General features: G+C 47.9%; 1 protein-coding gene and 1 pseudogene across 1 annotated transcript; both read right to left on the minus strand.

Annotated features, from left to right (window-relative positions):
* Positions 1-889: 889 nt before the first annotated feature.
* On the minus strand, positions 890-1,468 carry LOC116500314 (annotated as a pseudogene).
* A 13,987-nt stretch (positions 1,469-15,455) lies between these two features.
* On the minus strand, positions 15,456-16,535 carry LOC116500315 (olfactory receptor 14C36-like). Its single transcript, XM_032205239.1, has 2 exons — positions 16,528-16,535; positions 15,456-16,439 (listed from the first exon to the last, which is right to left on the minus strand). The coding sequence occupies exon 2, from the start codon at positions 16,410-16,412 to the stop codon at positions 15,456-15,458; it is 957 nt and encodes a 318-aa protein (XP_032061130.1). The 5' UTR covers positions 16,413-16,439; positions 16,528-16,535.
* Between the last annotated feature and the right edge of the window lie 2,377 nt (positions 16,536-18,912).

The following is an 18,912-nucleotide window of genomic DNA, read 5'->3' on the forward strand; positions in this document are numbered from 1 at the left end:
AAATGGGAGGGGTTCAGCACCAGAGCTGTGGCCATCCAAGGATGGCATCTCAGCACCCAGGACATGATCTGATATCTCCCAGGGAAATCTGTCCCTGGATTTTCCATCTTTACAGGGATACACAGAGTAGTGATTAAAACAGCCTTTGGGCTCAAAGCAGCCCTAGCATCAGAACCCAAGAGTCCTGGCTGCCACATTGTCCCCTGAGCCCAGTGGGACCCTCAGGAAGGGCTCTCACAGCAGCTACTAGCCCTCTCCAGCTCCCCACTTCCTCCCCCCCTAAGCCCAGGACTTGCAGGTTTTGACAGCTGACAGCAGGTAGAGTAGAAGAGAAGGTGGATATCTTTTTAATCTTTTTAGTTCACTTCTTATTTTTCTTTCTTATTTATTTATTTTTCTCACTGCTTCAGTCTGTTAGTAAATATTATCTTAATCTCCCTACAGGGTCTGCTTCCATGACTGCAGTCATCTCTCCGTCCCTTGACTCAACCCTGCAGCCCTTTCCAACTCTGTTTTCTTCGTCTGTACCTTTCAGGAGCAGGGGTGAAAGAGTGGTGTGGTGGAGTTCAGCTGCCCATCAGTGTGAAACCACTGCAATGCTCAGACCTATCGCTGACACCAGCTTTGAAAGAAGAGGCAGGATTTCAGGCAGTGCATTGGAGAGATGCTGTTTTATTAAGCAGATTATAAAAGAAAGTCATTGCTGATATGCATGGAGGCAAAAATTGTACAGTGTAAACAAAGCAGTTTAATACCTCAGGAGATGCTGGATGAATAATAAGCCTTTATTCTAAGAAAGTAATAAACGGAAATGACACTAAAGATAAAGATCAAAATACCAATATTCTTAACGAAACAAGTACCAGGCCTTCAAAGCATATCCAGGAAGTCATTTGTGGAGAAAGAGGGGAAGTTTATCACCATTCAGAAATATCCATGAAATTCCTTTCCTAATAGCACACTTGAGCTCCTTGTTTCTCATGCTGTAGAAGAGGGGATTGAATGTTGGGGGCAGCACCGAGTACAGAACTGCCACCATGAGATTTAAGGTTGGGGAGGAGAGGGAGAGGGGCTTAAGGTAGGCAAACATGGCAGTGCTGACAAAGAGGGAGACCACAAACAGGTGAGGGAGGCACGTGGAGAAGGCTTTGTGCCAACCCTGCTCTGAGGGCATTCTCAACACAGCACTGAAAATCTGCACATAGGAAAAAAGAATGAAAACAAAACATCCAGATGCAAAACAGATACCAACCATAAGTACCCAAATTTCCCTGAGGTAGGAATCTGAGCAGGAGAGCTTGAGGATCTGGGGGATTTCACAGAAGAACTGGTCCACAGCATTGCCTTGGCAGAGGGGCAGGGAAAATGTATTGGAAGTTTGCAGGACAGCATTGAGAAAGCCACTGCCCCAGGCAGCTGCTGCCATCTAGACACAAGCTGTGCTGCCCAGGAGGCTTCCTTAGTGCAGGGGCTTGCAGATGGCAACGTAGCGGTCATAGGACATGACAGTAAGAAGATAATACTCTGCTGATATCAAGAAGATGAACAAAAAGAACTGTGAAACACATCCTGAGTAGGAGGTGCCTCTGGTGTCCCAGAGGGAATTGGCCATGGCTTTGGGGACAGTGGTGGAGATGCAGCCCAGGTCGAGGAGGGCGAGGTTGAGGAGGAAGAAGTACATGGGGGTGTGGAGGTGGTGGTCGCAGGCTACGGTGGTGAGGATGAGGCCGTTGCCCAGAAGGGCATCCAGGTAGAGGCCCAGGAAGAGCGCGAAGTGCAGGAGCTGCAGCTCCTGCATGTCTGCGAATGGCAGGAGGAGGAACTCGGTGATGGAGCTGCTGTTGGACATTTGATTCCCCTGGGCACGGGGACCAGTCTGAGGAGGAAAATACAGAAAATTTTTAGGCTGTATTCTGTGAGCAAAATGTAGTTTATTTCTTGTTAAACCTCAAAACTGATGCTCTCCTTTCAGGAAAACCTCTGATGTAGGTGCCTTGCCAGAGTTGTGGTTGGTGCTACCAGAGGTTGCTGTTGGGAGCGGGGACCTCTGGAAGTCCTTGGCATTTCTGCTGCACTCCAAATTAAATCTTGTGTGTTCAGAGATGGAAACATTCTGTCCCTTAGAGCAGAGTGAGGGCAGCCATCCTGTCCCTCAGTTCTGGTCACAGCTGCCCAGGGCTGACACCACTGTGGTATGGAAGATATCAGACTCAGGTGTTCCCTGAGAAGAATTCTTGAGAAGAATTCGGATGCTGCTGAGAGCAAAGGAATCCAGTTTCCAGGTGCAAATCTCCAATCTCTTCACCTCTTGAGGATGATCTCAGTTCTCCTCACCTAGAAAGTTATAGAGGGATCATTGAACCTAACCACACAGAGATGTCCAGCAGCATTTCCAAGCCCTTAGCCCTCAGCTGTGTTCTCCATGGATAGCACAGAGGGGCTATGGCAGAGCTGTGCCCTAGTGGAGGGCAGCCTGTACCCCAGAAGAAACCTTGCAGGAAAAGAGTGGAATGCCCTAAAAGTGGGTGACCTTTAGGTAGGGTCAGTTCATTCACAGCCCTGCATACAGCATTTCCAGAGCCCTAGATGTGATGAGGGGACATGGAGACTTTTCACCCATTAACATATCTGCATGACAGAACGTGCAGCATTGGTGCTTGAGCTGCACCTGAATTAAGCCTTACATGGTTGACTCCAAAGGCGACTCATGAACAAATTCTCATGCAATCATGTCTGGGGGTCTATACTGGGGGAGGGGAAGAGACCAGAGGTCTTCAGTGTGGAAGGCATCAACAGTGCAGGGATGGCAGATAAATGTCAAAATCCCCCCTCCCATGTTGTCTCTGGGAGCAGCTCCCTCTCACTCCCTGCCCATGGCTGTGCTGCCTGCAGCTGTCCCTGCCTGCAGCTGGGTCTCTGTCCCCACACCTCCTACCTGCAGCTCACAGCCCCCATCCCACCCGCTGGGTGCTCAGCTCTGCCCTGCAGACACCTCCTGGCAGCAGGGCTCTGCTAAGGGGCAGCTCGCTGGGGGCACGTCCTAGAGACCACGTAACTCATACCCTGATGACATTGCTCATGTGCTGCTGGAGCTTTCTATGGACAGGAAAGGGACTTCCTGGCGTCCCTGTAGCCCTCAGTGGGAAGGCCGTATCAGCCGTATCAGCCTCTTCTTGGAAAGTGCAGCCTCTATTTCCATTCCCAAAGAAACAAAGGAGATAAAAATGAAAGCAAATAGTCTGGAAAGCTGAGACCGAAGCATCTAACCCCTGACAAGTTTCTCACCTTGGATATATCCTCGGTGTGCTATGGAGATGAGAGCAGGCTGCCCCAGGCACCAGCCTCCCGCCAGCAGCAGGACCCTGCCCTGCCAGGGGGGCTCCTTCCACCCGCAGCTTCTCCCCGCAGCGCCCTGGGCAGCTCCCTGGGCAGGCTGAGTGCTGAGCCTGGCAGGCGGCAGAGGCCCTGCCCCGGCACACAGCCCCTGGGGCACAGCAGGGACCCTGCTCTGCACCACAGCCCTGGACACCCCTGCCTGCACCCCTGGCTTCTCCTTCCTCCAGCCAGAGACTTACCGGGTGCAGGGCTGGGAAGTCTTCTCCGGCAGCGAGCTCTGGGCATGCTGCCATTTCTGCCTGCCTTTAAGCACTGTGTCTCTGCAGGCAGTGCCCCCAGCCCTGCTGCGCTGTGCACAGGAGCTGCTCCTGGGCAGAGCTGTCTCTCTGCAGCGCTGCCCACTTGCCAGGAGCTCCCCTTGGGCCCAGAAGCCTGGCCCAGCTCAGCAGCAGAGGCCCAGCCCAAGGTCTCCCTTGCTCTGCCCCCCACCAGGCTCCCTGCACATGGCCCTGGGGTTGCAGGGAAACCTGCTGAAGGAATCCCTGGGCTTCCCTCCCTCACATGGCACATGCAATCTTCTCTCCAGAAGTGTCCTGACAGAAAAAGAATTTGATGTAACAATTACATCTTCTTGTCCCAGTTTCATACAGGACACAGTCATGGTCATGAAGACCTCCTTTACCCCCAGTTAAGGCAGAGGCTTAGGAGAGTCACTTGAGGCATCTCAGTCTGGCTTTTAGTCCAGGGCCTGGACTGGGGCTCAACTCCCTCCCATGCCTGCCACAGACCCACAGGTAGTGGGATTCATCTGCTCTCTCTTCAGGTGTGCACAGCATGGGCACCTGCATGTGAGGTACCTCACTAATTACAGAGCCACTAATGCTCCTTAGTGGAGATGGAGCACAGACAGGAGCTGTTCAGATTCAAACGTGGCGAAATTGGAGGTGTTTCCTCTGGTAGTCTGTTGGGGTATTCCTTTGGCCAACTGAAATGGCAGTAGATGCCACATGTAGGGCAAATGAACGTGTCACTCCTGTCTGTTCAGGGCAGCCTATAGAGGTAGTCAGAAGAGCAAAAGGAGTCCTGTGCCATAGGGAGAGCTAAAGCCATTCCTTTCTCTTCTACATGACCCTTGAGTTTAATGGTTGTTGTTTCATGGACATCCCCACATGGCCTCAGTGATGCGCGGAAAAGACTCCACAACCATAGGGTTGTAAAGTAGGTATAGTTTAGTGCGATGCACTGGGAGCACTGGGAATAGCTTCCCTCAAAAAGTGCGCACCTGCCCGGTCGTCTCTCACAACTTTATACATGAATACTCTTACATATTACATGAGCTCTAATACATATTCATTAATTTCCCCCAAAAGGCGGACCTCTTCCAAGTACTCATTTCCATAGTCCCTGCCCTTAGCTTCTTCCCGTTGCAGTGTAGCCTGCTGGTTGTGGGCAGGGGTCTTTCAGGATGAGGCAACAAGGAAGAGGAGGTTAAACTTTTTACCTTTCTGGACTTTGACCTGCTGTTGGACAGTATTTAGAAGTCTTTTGTTTATCTTTGCCTTCCTTCCTGCCAACAAGTTGTTCATTCTTCCCTAATGAGTAGTTTGTCCTTCCCTCATCCCTTGGCCTTGAGTAATATCTTCTTTTTTACATCTGCTTCTCATAAGGTTCTCATTTACATCCCTATAATTAGGATATTTTCAGGTTCTCATCCACATCCCAGATAATTACGATATTTTACCATATAAGTAGCTAAATAGTAATTCGGATAAGTTTTAGCATCTTCCCCATCTCAATGGCCCCGGGGGCAGGTGCACGTGGGAGCTGCTGCAGAGGCTCAGAGAGCAACGCTAAGGAGAAACAAAGGAAAGAAAGCAAAAGCACCTTCCCCCCCCATCTACCCTCTTCCACCTCCTGTCCTCGAGCGGCGCAGGGGAACGGGGGAATGGGGGTTATGGTCAGTCTACAGCACTTCTTCTCCTTCTTGGTCACTCTTGTCCCTGTGCTGTGGGGTCCCACCCACGGGATACAGTCCTTGATGAACTGATCCGGCATGGGCTTCCCACAGGCAGCAGCTCTTCCAGAACTGCTCCAGATATGGGTCTGTACCATGGGGTCCATCCCTCAAGAGCAAACTGCTCCAACCTGGCTCCCCTACGGGCAGCAGCTCCTGCCAGGTCACCTGCTCCTGTGTGGTCTCCTCTCCACGGGCTACAGGTCTGGCCCAGAATCTGCTCCGACAGGGGTCTTCCACAGGCGGCAGCCTCCGTCGGTGCAGGGCCACCTGCTCCACCGTGGTCTCCTCCACGGGCTGCAGCGTGGAACCCTGCTCCACTGTGGTACTCCATGGGCTGCAGGGGGACATCCTGCTTTACCATGGTCCTCACCACAGGCCACAGGGGACTTCTGCTCCAGCGCCTGGAGCGCGTCTCCCCCTCCTTCTTCACTGACCTTGGCACCTGCAAGGCTGTTTTTTTCTCACTCCTCTCACTCTCCCAGCTGCTGTGTTGCGCAGCGTTTTTTTCCCTGTCTGAAATATGATCTCACAGAGGTGCAAAACAACATCGCTTATTGGCTCGGCTCTGGTCAGCAGTGGCCCTTACCAAACATGGGGCAGCTTTTAGATCCTTCTCACAGAAACCACCCCTATGGCCCCCTGCTACCAAAACCTTGCCACGTAAACCCACTACACCAGGGTGAAGAATCGGTGCTTAAGTCCAAATGCTTCCTTGTGGGGCTTCCAATGGTTACAACTTTCCTTAAGGCTTCGATGGTTTTCAGGAAAACCCTGCTTTGCTCTAAGGGGCAACTTGTGTGGCTGCAGAGGCCGTCTATTGTTCCACACCATTCCCAGCGCCGTCTTGCTGCTTCCATCCACGATCAGCATCACTTGCAGGAGTTGTCTGCTTTAAGTGCAGCTCTGGAGCTAAAGCTCTGTGCTTCCGAAGGCAGGCTGCGCGCAGCAGGCCATCCTGAATTGCCATGGCAATCCAAGGCAGAGCGGATCCAGCTTACAGGTCTTGGGGTGAGTCCTGCCTTCAAGGGGTGCTTTTGTGCCCTGCGTCTCTGTGCAGCTGAGCTCAGGGTTCTTGGTTGTTTGGATTCAGGTTGTGGCTTGGTTTTGATTGCTTCGCTTTTCTCTTCCCCTCCTCTTTTCAAGATGCCTGCACTAAGAAGGAAGTCCTTGGGGGGGCTTCTCTTTGCAAAGAGGCACTGGAGGCTGCTTAAAGATCTCGACATGGCTTTTGCAGTGCACCCGAGAACTGTTTGTCAAAGCCTGCAAGGACTTGAGCTGCCTGTGGCACATGAGGGGAGGCTATACACAGGCAGAGGAAAAGGCTGGCCCGCTTTTGTTGTGGGAACAGGAATGAGGAAGTTAAATGTCAATTTTTCCCCAAAGTGCAAGCAGAATCCTTATTATGAAAGGGGTTGTAACTTTCTGTTTGTTTGTGTTTCTTTTGTTGTGCCTTTCCCCTCCTTGCAGAACTTTCCCATGCTTCGAGGCACAGAGTCATTCTTGGTTCATCTGGAGGACCGCCAGGCTTTGCTGAAGCACACCAATTGCGGAGACGTGTAGAAGTGCCCTAGATGATAAAGATCCTGCTCCTAGCTGCGTGTTCAAGTCCTAATGTCTCTTCCCTAACTTTGTGAAGCACAAGGACTTGGCGGTAGCAGTTTTTGCAGTTTCCCTGCTATCAGCAAGCCGTTTATCTCCAGGTATTCCAGGAGTAGAAGAATCTTGTCTATGTTCTGACTTTAGGGTGAAATTTAATTTGATGTACTCTTAATGAAACTTCATTTTGTAAGCAGAACGAGGAATATTACAACTTCCCTCCTGTAATAAAAACGATCCTTGTAGGAGCAGCAATATGATGAAGGTCAACAGCAATAAGAAGGGTTCTAAGCTTTGATGTAATGAGCCTTGCTCTTTTCTGGAGGGAGCTCATCATAAACATATTTAGCAAGTTATCGATATGGGAGAAAAACTGTAATTAGATTTTAATTCTAGGATGAATAATGTCAAGCTTGACAATTCCTCTGACCAACTGAATTTAAAGTGTGGTTTGCTGGTACTGTATTTTGTATGTTTTATTGTGTTTTATTTATTCATGAAACACTAAGTTTATGTGAAAGGTTTTGCTGGAATATCTTTTTGCAGAGGATATTAAGCTTAAGTTATCCACAAGGAAATTTTTGGTTTTGAAAGCTGGTGGTTTATTTTGTTTGTTTTGTTTTGTTTTACATGAATAGAGGACACTTTTCAAGCTATTGTATTTCCCTATATTCAATCCCTGTTCAATGGATGGATTGAAAAGCTAGAATGAAAGCATGTCCATGAGTCGTGTCCTGATAAACCTCCTGCTAAAATCAGCAGAGCGCTATGAGCACGCTGATGTCGGTATCAGTACCTTAAAACTAGAATCACTCTTCTCGGTGAAAGTCTTCTGCTTTTCTAAAAACCATGCATTTTTTTTCCCAACCCCTTTGATGTATCTTTTCGACTTTGGTCACTGAGCTCTTGCTCATGCTTTTGAGCATTCAGGATGAGCAAGTTGGGAAATGTGTGTTCATCCAGACCTGTGTGCATATGGTACGCAACAGACTTGGGGGATTTGGACCCTGTGTGTGGTCCACAGGCTTTTCTTTGCATATCATGGAGCACTGGCTTATAAACATGGTGAATTTTCCCATTCTTGATGGGTCTAATCCAAGAATTCTTTTCTGCCTTCTCTCATGTAGACAGTTGACAAAGCTGAAATCAGACTGAAAAAGAGAACCTACTGCAGTTAAGGCTGTAACTCTCTAGGATACCTGTTTATGCTGGTTACGGAAGAGGATGGCACTTGGTCACTCCATCTATTTCATTTGGCCTCCAAACGTTCTGACCTCGTCAGCTCATTCACTCATCAGTGACTTCTCTGTGAAGGCAGGTAGGTGCAAATAGGAGGCTATTTTATGAATTCCTTGGATGCTTGGGGAGAGAGCAGTGTGAATTCCAGCTTGTTCGTAGGCACAAAGGAATGTGTTGCTTACCTCAGGTTTGTCTATGACGTGGGTTTTCTGGAGCTTGCAGGACACATGATAATTGAAAATGGTTCTTTCAAATAGGAGGGACTACTACAGTGTTATAAATTACAGTATGTGTATGTTAATGAGCAATTCAGTGAGGGGATGCACAAAGCCACCGATGTTTGGAAGCTTTCACTGAAGTTGAGCAGTTTGACTTGAAACCAAAGTGCAGTGCTGAGTTAACAGGCACACTTGGTGCAGTGAGGCCACTTGCTGATGCCTGGAAACATCTCTTAGTTGCAGGCAGTGTCCTAGAAGCTGTGGGCCAAACAGGGGCAAGGGGCGTGAAATACAGCATTTTGGGTGCAGTAATTCAAGTTCTCATTGCGCAAAGTAAATTGTTAGTAAGCTTAAACCTAGTTTTATAGTTGGCATTCACCAAATGAAATCTTAGCTGTGCTCCTGCTACCACAGTGGTGTAGCTCTTACCTTCCCCTTGTCCTCTTGGCTATTTTAATGAGAGTGCAAGCAAGAAATCTGTGCCAAAGGATGCTGTATGGTGAACAATGGGCAGAGGTTTCTCTAAAAAGCAAGAGTTGGAGTTACCTGGTGTTTGGGTATTTCTCTTGAAACCGTTCTTACCTCCTTGAGTTGTTAGATCATAATGCAGGAAATGAAGATCATAATGCAGGAAATGAAAGTGCTGCATGCTTAAACAAGGTAATAAAATATATACACCTTAGGAAGAGACTTACAATGTAATAGTTTCCATGAACACTGTAAGATAGTTTTACATGAACAGAGTGAAAACAGCTTAGAGAAAGGTGTTGATTGTTTTCACTTTTCTAGAAAAGAAGGAACTGGGGTAAACTTCCCTCCTGTGAGGAACAAAAGTTGCACATTTGTTTTTGTCAGACTAGCTTTCAGTTAAATGGAAAAGTTTCTCTACAAGTCATGCTTTTAAGTAGATATTTAAACGTACAGAATGATAAAAAAGTGGAATGCAGTACTCATGACAAGGACTTCTAATTTAGTATTTAAAGAAAAATCCAACCGCTTCAGTGTGTCTCTGTTTGTTTATAATTTTACAAGAGCAATGGTGAAATCAAGAGAATCCCATCTTTACTATCTCAAAATATTGTATATGATATTTATATTTTACCACATAAGCAGTCACCAGAACACTTAGGACCAGAGCAGATGCAAAAGCTGCAAATGAGTTCATGGAGAAAATGGGGATTTGGAGGTCCACCGAAACTACAGACTTCGACGAAGTCGTTACCCTGCTACCAATCCATCCCTTCTGTTTGACAAACGTATAACAAAGTAAGTCATCTTTTCTTGCAAACCTCCTCAAATGATCTTTCTGAGCAAGCCTTTGTGCTATGGCACGACATTGGCCTCAACTCACTCTTTCTTTTGACAACAGAGAGGTATTGTCACTCCTGGCATTGAGAGTTCAGTGTATTCGGGGTAGGCTGAGACTTCCTTACGTGCCCCCGTGCATGCGATGCATTGCTACTGGTAACTACTGGCCACCAGTGACATTTACTGGTCAGGTGTCAGAGGCTTTGGGAGTGTTTGGTCTGAGCATTCCACTGCTGAGCAGTTTTCGTGGTTGGTGAACGTAGGTGGTGCTCTCTCTTCGTTGCTCTACTAACGGTCAGCTCTTTCCTTGGCCTACACCAGTATGTCCTGCTCTCCTTGTTCATAGATCGATTCCTTGAAGTCGTGGTCATTTGTAGCTTGTTGCCAGGATGTTTAACCTGGCTTTTGGGGGATTGGGTAGTCATGGCAGGTTAAGTCTGCCTGGACTGAGAGGGTGTGGGAGAAGATGAACTTGGCAGGTGCTTCATATCTAAAGGATTTGGGCCCAATTGGTTTAATTTACCGCTGAGGTTGTAGTTTTGGGATTGCCGTTTGATGAGAGATCTTCCTCCTGAGCATCTTTTCTATGTGGGCCTGGTGGGTTTCTGGGTTGTTTTCTGAACCAAAACGATTTCTTTAACTGTTACTTCTGTTAGATTTAACTTTCCCCATTCAGCAATTTTCTTAGTATCAGAAGTGCCTTCATTTTCAATTAACTTTTTGTTCCATCCTTACAATCGGGAACGTGAGGCCTGGTTAAGAAACTGAGGACACTTTGATATAGTCAAAATGAAGTAGTCCTAGTGATTCTGTTTTTATCTCTGGTTTATTTCTGCTTCAGAATTTCATTTCCTTTCATTATTTTCTACGCCATGAAACTTCGATTACCATTAAGAGAAGAGCAAACAGCCTTTCCTCGGTTAACAAAAAATCACTTAATGCTCCTGTGCAGAGCAACTTAAGTAGTATTAAAAGCTGACATCGATCCTTTCTAATGTCTTATTATGTTATTCAGAATCCTTATTTTCCTCCTGCATTTAAATGTATGTATTTTTTAATGCGCTCAGTAAGAGGGAAAACAAACCTTAAAACACCATATATTTTCAAATCCTAAACATTTGTTCTTAAGTCTCTCTCAAAAGGAAAGATTTGACCTAATTTTTTGGTAATGTCAAAAATGTTGGCTAAGCATCCATGACTTTTGCTTTGTGCATACTATATCAAAATGTCCTATTGATGATGTGTACTGTTTTATTTTTTTTCATCCATGCCTAACTTTGCTCTTCTATGTCAACTTTTTATCTTCGTACTGCGGAAGTTGTGTTGCCAAAAATGGATGAAATGGAGAAAATCCATAGATGCCAAATCTTGAATTTGGAAGATGTTGAGGTGTGCAGCAACCCAGAAGCAAATAGTCCTTTGTTTTGCCCTTGTTCTTTAAGTAGAGTATTTCAGCCAGGGAAGTAACGTAGTTGTAATTTTAATTGAACTGAAATGGCTTCCTTCTAAAGAATAGTGTGGTCTAAAGTAACATACAGTCTTACTCTCTAATTCTAACTTCATGTCTAGTTGAGATGGTTGTGCTCCAGATATCCTTTAAGAGTGGAGGAAGCATCTTCTGCAGAAGACGTGAGGTAACAGGGAGATGCTGAAATGCACGTCTCCTACTCCAGTTTCTGCATTGCCTTCTGGTTTTTGAATGGACACTGCTTACAAACAGCTGTTTTGGACTTGAGTTTTTACTCCAAATCTTACTAAAAGCTCTGACTGGGGGAGTGAATATGCAAAAAGACTGGTGCTTTCCACCACCTTAGCAGTTTAAGCTGTTTATCTTTTTATCCTGAGCTCCTAAATCGCATTTCTCATCCTGCTCAGGAATACATTTCCTTGGAAAGCTTAACAACAGGCAGTGCATAGCTTCCTGTGTTTGTCACTCACTCGAATTTTGATTCTTGTTAACATGCTTTTTTTTTTTTCTTGCTAGCTCACAAAGAATGTCCAGTATCATGTAGTGTCAATCATTTGTAACAGGCAAATGCAACTGTTTTCCTAAATTGACCTAACTGTCATGCTAGAATACTTCCTTGGTTGCGAGCTGTTGCAGGAAGAATGGCCAAAGTCATAACACACACCAATATGGTCAGATCATGCTTTCTCTTTATTACCCGAATAGCTTGACTTTTATAGCAAATTTAGCAGGGGCAGATAGTGTCTCACACAAGATTATTGGTCGAAAGCACTCAGACAAACTGCAAGAATACAACCCCACCTGCAAGAAAACAACCCCCTTGTGATTAGCAGTCACGTAGATCTTGTCCTTTTGAAGCCAGCAGCTGGCAACAATATTTTTAATTCCTCAATCAGGCGATAAGGGAACATCGTCATGGGAACTCCCCGTAGTCATCCTGGTAGCTTGGTTTGCTCAGCTGAAGCAAGTCATGGCCTCCTTGATGTTTCAAAAATCCCTCAACATTTACCTTTTTCAATTCTGTCATTTATCCTGCTGTGAATGGAGAGGGGAAAAAATGGCTGTGCGGTGCTTAGGTGCCTGGCAGGTTATACAATATCAGACCCTCTGTGTCTTCCCTTCCTTGTGCATGATATCTCCCACTGAATCTCACAGGAGCTTCAGAGTCATCTTTTGCCTGTGGATATCTTAATTTGGTATTGTCCCTGTGGGTGACTCCAGCTTGACTGATCTCTCACTTTGTGAGGCTCCAGTCACTGTCTACCGTGGGCAAATGCTGTTCCCAGGTGAACTGTTTTGTGTGTGCTCAGCTGCATCCATGTGTGCACATTTGTGTGTGTGTACAAGACTGTGTGTTTATGTACACACAAGGGTGTATTTGCTTGTTAGTGAAAGACAGTTGGGTACTCTGGGGCAATTTCTCCTGGTTGCTGATGCAACAAGAAGCTGGGCTGTAGCTTAGGACTGAGGGACATTTTTTGATGGCCTGAAGAGCAAGGAGATGGTATATGGAGCATCGGGATGTTCCCAGTATGCTGTCCTTTCCCTTGGGGCTTGCAAAGGCTTCCAGCCATGCAGAGATCCAAGGAGAGGGGTGTAGTGGGTTTATGTGGCAAGGTATGTAGCAGGGGGCCATAGGGGTGGTTTCTGTGAGAAGGATCTAAAAGCTGCCCCATGTTTGGTAAAGGCCACTGCTGACCAGAGACGAGCCAATAAGAGATGTTGTTTTGCACATCTGTGAGAACATATTTAAGACAGGGAAAAAAAATGCTGAGCCACACAGCAGCTGGGAGAGTGAGAGGAGTGAGGAACAGCCTTGCAGGTCAGTGCAGAAGGAGGGGGAGAGGTGCTCCAGGCGCCAGAGCAGAAGTCCCCTGCAGCCTGTGGTGAGGACCATGGTGAAGCAGGATGTCCCCCTGCAGCCCATGGTGTACCACAGTGGAGCAGGGTTCCACGCTGCAGCCCGTGGAGGAGACCACGGTGGAGCAGGTGGCCCTGCACCGACGGAGGCTGCCGCCTGTGGAAGACTCCTGCCGGAGCAGATTCCAGACCAGACCTGTAGCCTGTGGAGAGGAGACCACACAGGAGCAGGTGACCTGGCAGGAGCTGCTGCCCGTGGGGGAGCCAGGTTGGAGCAGTTTGCTCTTGAGGGATGGACCCCGTGGTACGGACCCATATCTGGAGCAGTTCTGGAAGAGCTGCTGCCTGTGGGAAGCCTATGCCGGATCAGTTCATCAAGGACTGTATCCCGTGGGTGGGACCCCACAGCACAGGGACAAGAGTGACCAAGAAGGAGAAGAAGTGCTGTAGACTGACCATAACCCCCATTCCCCCGTTCCCCTGCGCCGCTCGAGGACAGGAGGTGGAAGAGGGTAGATGGGGGGGGAAGGTGCTTTTGCTTTCTTTCCTTTGTTTCTCATTTCTCTAGCTTGTTAGTAATAAGCAATAAATCTTAAATAAATCTTACTATCTCCCTATGCCGAGTCTGTTTTTCCCGTTACAATAATTACTGCGTGATCTTCTTGTCCTTATCTCAACCTTGGAGCCCTTTTCATCGTATTTTCTCCCCGGTCCACTTTGAGGAGGGGGAGTGAGAGAGCGGCTGTGGTGGAGCTTGTCTGCCCACTCGAGCGGAACCACGACAAGGGGTTGCTCTTTCTGTGATCATAGCTTCACTCCAGTCCTTCAAGTGTACTGAGCTGAGAAGCCTTGTCCAGTGGTGACTTTTGAGGTAAGGACCAACATATAGCTTGGGGGGACTGTCTCAAGGATGTATGCTGGCCATAGGAACTGAAGGACAGAAGCAAACAGATGCCACTGCACAGGGTGGGAAGTAGACCCAGATGGGTTGGGATCACTGCTGCCAAACTCTCTCACTGGGTTCCATGGTTGTAGCAGGTGCTCAGAAAGACTAGGGAACATTTCAAGGACACTAGAGGTTTCAAGCTGTCTTTCTAGATCCACCCAATGGTAATACCTCAGAGATGACAGCAATTCCTCTCCATACTCCCCACCTTGTGTGTGATGGTGTCCTGGTTTCAGTTAGGACAGAGTTAATTTTCTTCCTAGTAGCTGGTAGAATGCTATGTTTTCGCTTAGGATGAGAAGAATGCTGATAACACCCCGATGTTTTAATTGTTGCAGAGCAGTGCTCACACCAAGCCAAGGACGTCTCAGCTTCTTGCTCTCTCCTGCCAGCAGGCAGGCTGGGGGTGCAGCAAGAGCTGGGAGGGGACAGACCCAGGACAGGTGACCCAAACTAGCCAAAGGGGTATTCCATACCATCTGACGTCATGCTAAACAATATATAGGGGTAGCTAGCCGGGGGAGGGGAGCTGGACTGCTCGGGGTTAGGCTAGGCATCAGTCAGCGGGTGGTGAGCAATTGCATTGTGCATCACTTGTTTGTACACATTATTAGTAGTAGTACTATTATCATCATTGTTATTATTATTGATATTATTATTATTTTCCTGTCTTATTAAACTGTCTTTATCTCAACTCACGGGCTTTACTTTCCCGTTTCTCTCCCCCATCCCAGAGAGAGAGGGGGGAGGGTGAGCAAACGGCTGCATGGTGTTTAGTTGCCGGCTGGGTTAAACCACGACAGATGGTCCCCCACTGAATCCCCCAGGCATTGCAGTGTCCTTGTGTGCACATGGACATCTATATTTGGCATTCTCCCTATGGTGATTTCATCTTGGGTGAAGTGATCTCTCACTTTGTGGGGCTCCAGTCACTGACCACCCCAGACACATGATACTCAGGGAGAACACCTAGGCTCTTCAGGCAGCTCCCCATTAATTTCCTGGAGGATGTCCTCTGCCCTGACACTTGTGGGACAGTCATGGCTATATACCTCAGTGACTGTTAACCATTTCTGCTGTCATCAGACACCAACAGGTTACTCCTAAATCCTACCCTTGGTCCCTCACAGCTCACAAAATGAGCTTTTTCTTTCCCTTATCCATAGAGCAACAGGCTTTTCAGGGAGCAGGTGCTCAGCCCTGGTCTTGGCACCAGCTTTTTGAAAGAAGAACCACGTCTTCAAGAAGTGGGAGATACAATTTTATTAGGCAGATCCTATCACAGAGTTTGTTCTGGCCTGCTGTTATACACATATTATAAAGCCTCAGTAGTAAACAGAATGGTTTCATTCCTCAGTAGATAGCCAATGAATAAAGAAACATATTTCTAATAAAATAGTAAATGCAAATGATACTGAGGATAACAATTTCAATAATGATAAACAAAGAGCAGGCCTGCAAGGGAAGTCATTTGTGTAGATACAGGGGAAATTTATCACCAATCAGAAATATCCATGAAAACACTTTCCGAACAGCACTCTTAAGCTCCTTGTTTCTCATGCTGTAGATGAGGGGGTTCAATGCTGGTGGCACAACAGAGTACAGAACTGCCACCACCACGTCCAGAGACGGTGAGATGGAGGGGGACTTCAGGTAGGCAAATATGGTCATGCTGAGAAACAGGGAGACCACTGCCAGGTGAGGGAGACACGTGGAAAAGGCTTTGTACTGTCCCTGCTCAGAGGGCATCCTCAGTACAGCCCTGAAAATCTGCACATAGGACAGCACAATGAAAACAAAACACCCAGACGCTAAACAGAATCCAACCATAATAATCCAAACTTTCCTGAGGTAGGAGTTTGAGCAGGAGAGCTTGATGATCTCGGGGATTTCACAGAAGAACTGGTCCACAGCATTGCCTTGGCAAAGTGTCAGAGAAAACACATTAGCAGTGTGCAGCGCAGCATGGAGAAATCCACTGCCCCAGGCAGCTGCTGCCATCTGGGCACAAGCTCTGCTGCCCAGAAGGGTCCCATAGTGCAGGGGCTTGCAGATGGCAATGTAGCGGTCATAGGACATGACAGTGAGAAGATAATACTCTGCTGAAAAGAAAAAGAAGAAGAAAAAGACCTGTGCAGCACATCCTGAGTAGGAAATGGCCCTGGAGTCCCAGAGGGAATTGGCCATGGCTTTGGGGACAGTGGTGGAGATGCAGCCCAGGTCAATCACAGAGAGGTTGAGGAGGAAGAAGTACATGGGGGTGTGGAGGCGGTGGTCGCAGGCTATGGCGGTGAGGATGAGGCCATTGCCCAGGAGGGCAGCCAGGTAGATGCCCAGGAAGAGCGTGAAGTGCAGGAGCTGCAGCTCCTGCGTGTCTGCTAATGGCAGGAGGAGGAACTCGGTGATGGAGCTGCTGTTGCACATTTGACTCTTCTGGGCCTGGGGACCAGTCTGAGGAGGAAAATAAAGCAAAATGTTAGGCTACACCATGTGAGCAAAATGTACTCTAATTCTTGTCACACCTCAAAACTGCTGCTACCCTTTCAGGAAAACCTATATCGCAGACGCCTTGCTAGTTCTAGTTGGTGCTGCCAGAGGGTGCTGCTGGGAGCAGGGGACTCTGGAAGTCCTTGGCATTACTGCTGCACTCCAGGTGAAATCTTGTGGGTCCTGTGAGGCAATGACTCTGTCCTTGAGATCAGAGTGAGCGAAGTAATCTGGGTATGGAGAGCTGTATGAGGAGGAAAAAACAGGAAAACATTAGGACAGAACACTGTGATCAAACCCACTCCATTTCTTGTACAAACCTCCCAGACTGCCTCTCCCCTTTCAGGAACACCTTTGCAGGTCCCTTTCATGAGCTGTGGTTGGTGCTGGTTGATGGCGCCACTGGGATGAGAAGGGCTCTCGAGGAGGCAGTCCTACCCTCCACAGTTAGGTAAATGAGAACATGGGCTGTTCTTGGATTAAATACAGATGAGATATCAAACAATTTTCAGCATGCTTGCTGCAAATTCACAATAACTCTTGCATAAGAAACAATGTGGCCAGCAGGGCTAGGGAGGTGATCGTCCCCCTGTACTTAGCTCTGGTGAGGCCGCACCTCGAATACTGTGTTCAGTTTTGGGCCCCTCGCTAGAAGAAGGACATCGAGGTGCTTGAGCGGGTGCAGAGAAGGGCGACAAAGCTGGTGAGGGGCCTGGAGAACAAGTCCTACGAGGAGCGGCTGAGGGAGCTGGGCTTGTTCAGCCTGGAGAAAAGGAGGCTCAGAGGTGACCTTATTGCTCTCTACAGATACCTTAAAGGAGGCTGTAGTGAGGTGGGGGTAGTCTATTCTCCCACGTGCCTGGTGACAGGACGAGGGGGAATGGGCTTAAGTTGCACCAGGGGAGTTGGATGTTAGGAAGAACTTCTTTACCGAAAAGGTTGTTAGACATTGGAACAGGCTGCCCAGGGAAGTGGTGGAGTCACCATCCCTGGAAGTCTTTAAAAGACGTTTAGATGTAGAGCTTAGGGATATGGTTTAGTGGGGACTGTTAGCGTTAGGTCAGAGGTTGGACTCGATGATCTTGAGGTCTCTTCCAACCTAGAAATTCTGTGATTCTGTGATTCTGTGAACTCTCTGTTCTTGTGAAAACCCACCATCCAGACTCCAGTGTGTTTTTTAAAGTTTCTGCAACTCATCTAAGGGGTCCTTTTAGGTATATATCATTGGTGTTTGTCCTGCCCACCCATGGAAATCTTGGAGGTCCCAAAAGGCAAAGGTCACACTCAGGTGTTCTCCTGAATAGAGCCTTAATGCTGATGAGAGCTCAGGAATCCACTTTCAAAGAGCAGACCTCTTAACCCCTCACCCATATCATCATATCTGAGGAGGATCTTAGCTCTCTGCCTTTCACCACGGACACAGAGGGGTCATAGCAGCTGCCCATATACAACCATTCAGCAACATTTCTACAGCCTTAGGACTGACGTGTCTTCTCCATGGGGCTGCTAAATAACACAGGGTTGCTAGGGCAGAGCTGTGCCTTCTGCAAGGATATATGCAGCCCAGCAGAAGCCCCATGTAAAGAGTCAAATTTCCTTAGATGTGGTGTCCTGAAGGGAGAGTCAGCTCCTTCCCCACACACAGCATTTTCCCGAGACTCAACAGTTAGGAGGAACATGGATGCCTTTTATTCATAGCATATCTGAGAGATAGGAACATCATCACCAGTTTTTGAGCCGCACACAAATTCTCATACCCAGAAGACTAGTTAGTCAAAAGAATCTCATGATATTATTATTAGATGAGAAAAGAAACTAAGGAGTTTGTATGAAGAAGGTGTTGGCAGGGCAAGTGCCCAAATCCCCCCTCCCATCTTGCTGCTGGGAGCAGCTCCCTCTCACTCCCTGCCCATGGCTCTACTGCCTGCAGATGTCCCTGCCTGCAGCTGGGTCTCTGTCCCCACGCCTCCTGCCTGCAGCTCACAGCCCCCATCCCACCCCATCAGAGCTGGGTGCTCAGCTCTGCCCTGCAGACACCTCCTGGCAGCAGGGCTCTGCCCAGGGGCAGCTCACTGTGGACACATCCTAGAGACCAGGTCACGCAGACACTGCTGACACTGCCCATGTAGTGGTGGAGCTTTCTATGGGCTGAGAGGCAGGAAAGGGTGTTTCTGGGGATTCTTCTAAACCTCCTTCTGATGGCGTATGAGTCTTAGGCTCTTCCTGGAAATAACAGCTTCTATTTCTATTCCCAGTGAGCCAAAAGAAGAGAAAACTGAAAGCAGAGGCTAAGGAAAGATGAGAGTGAAGTTCCCTTTGAAATTCTCTTGGTGTGCTGTAGAGCTGTGAGCAGGCTGCCCCAGGCAGAAGCCTCCCGCCAGCAGCAGGACCCTGCCCTGCCAGGGGGGCTCCTTCCACCTGCAGCTTCTCCCCGCAG

The sequence above is a fragment of the Aythya fuligula genome, chromosome 34 (genome assembly GCF_009819795.1).
Source record: "Aythya fuligula isolate bAytFul2 chromosome 34, bAytFul2.pri, whole genome shotgun sequence".
NCBI lineage: Eukaryota > Metazoa > Chordata > Aves > Anseriformes > Anatidae > Aythya > Aythya fuligula.

Excerpts from the sequence above, each read along its gene's own strand:
- LOC116500315 (XM_032205239.1), bottom strand. The coding sequence starts at position 16,412 with ATGTGCAACAGCAGCTCCATCACCGAGTTCCTCCTCCTGCCATTAGCA.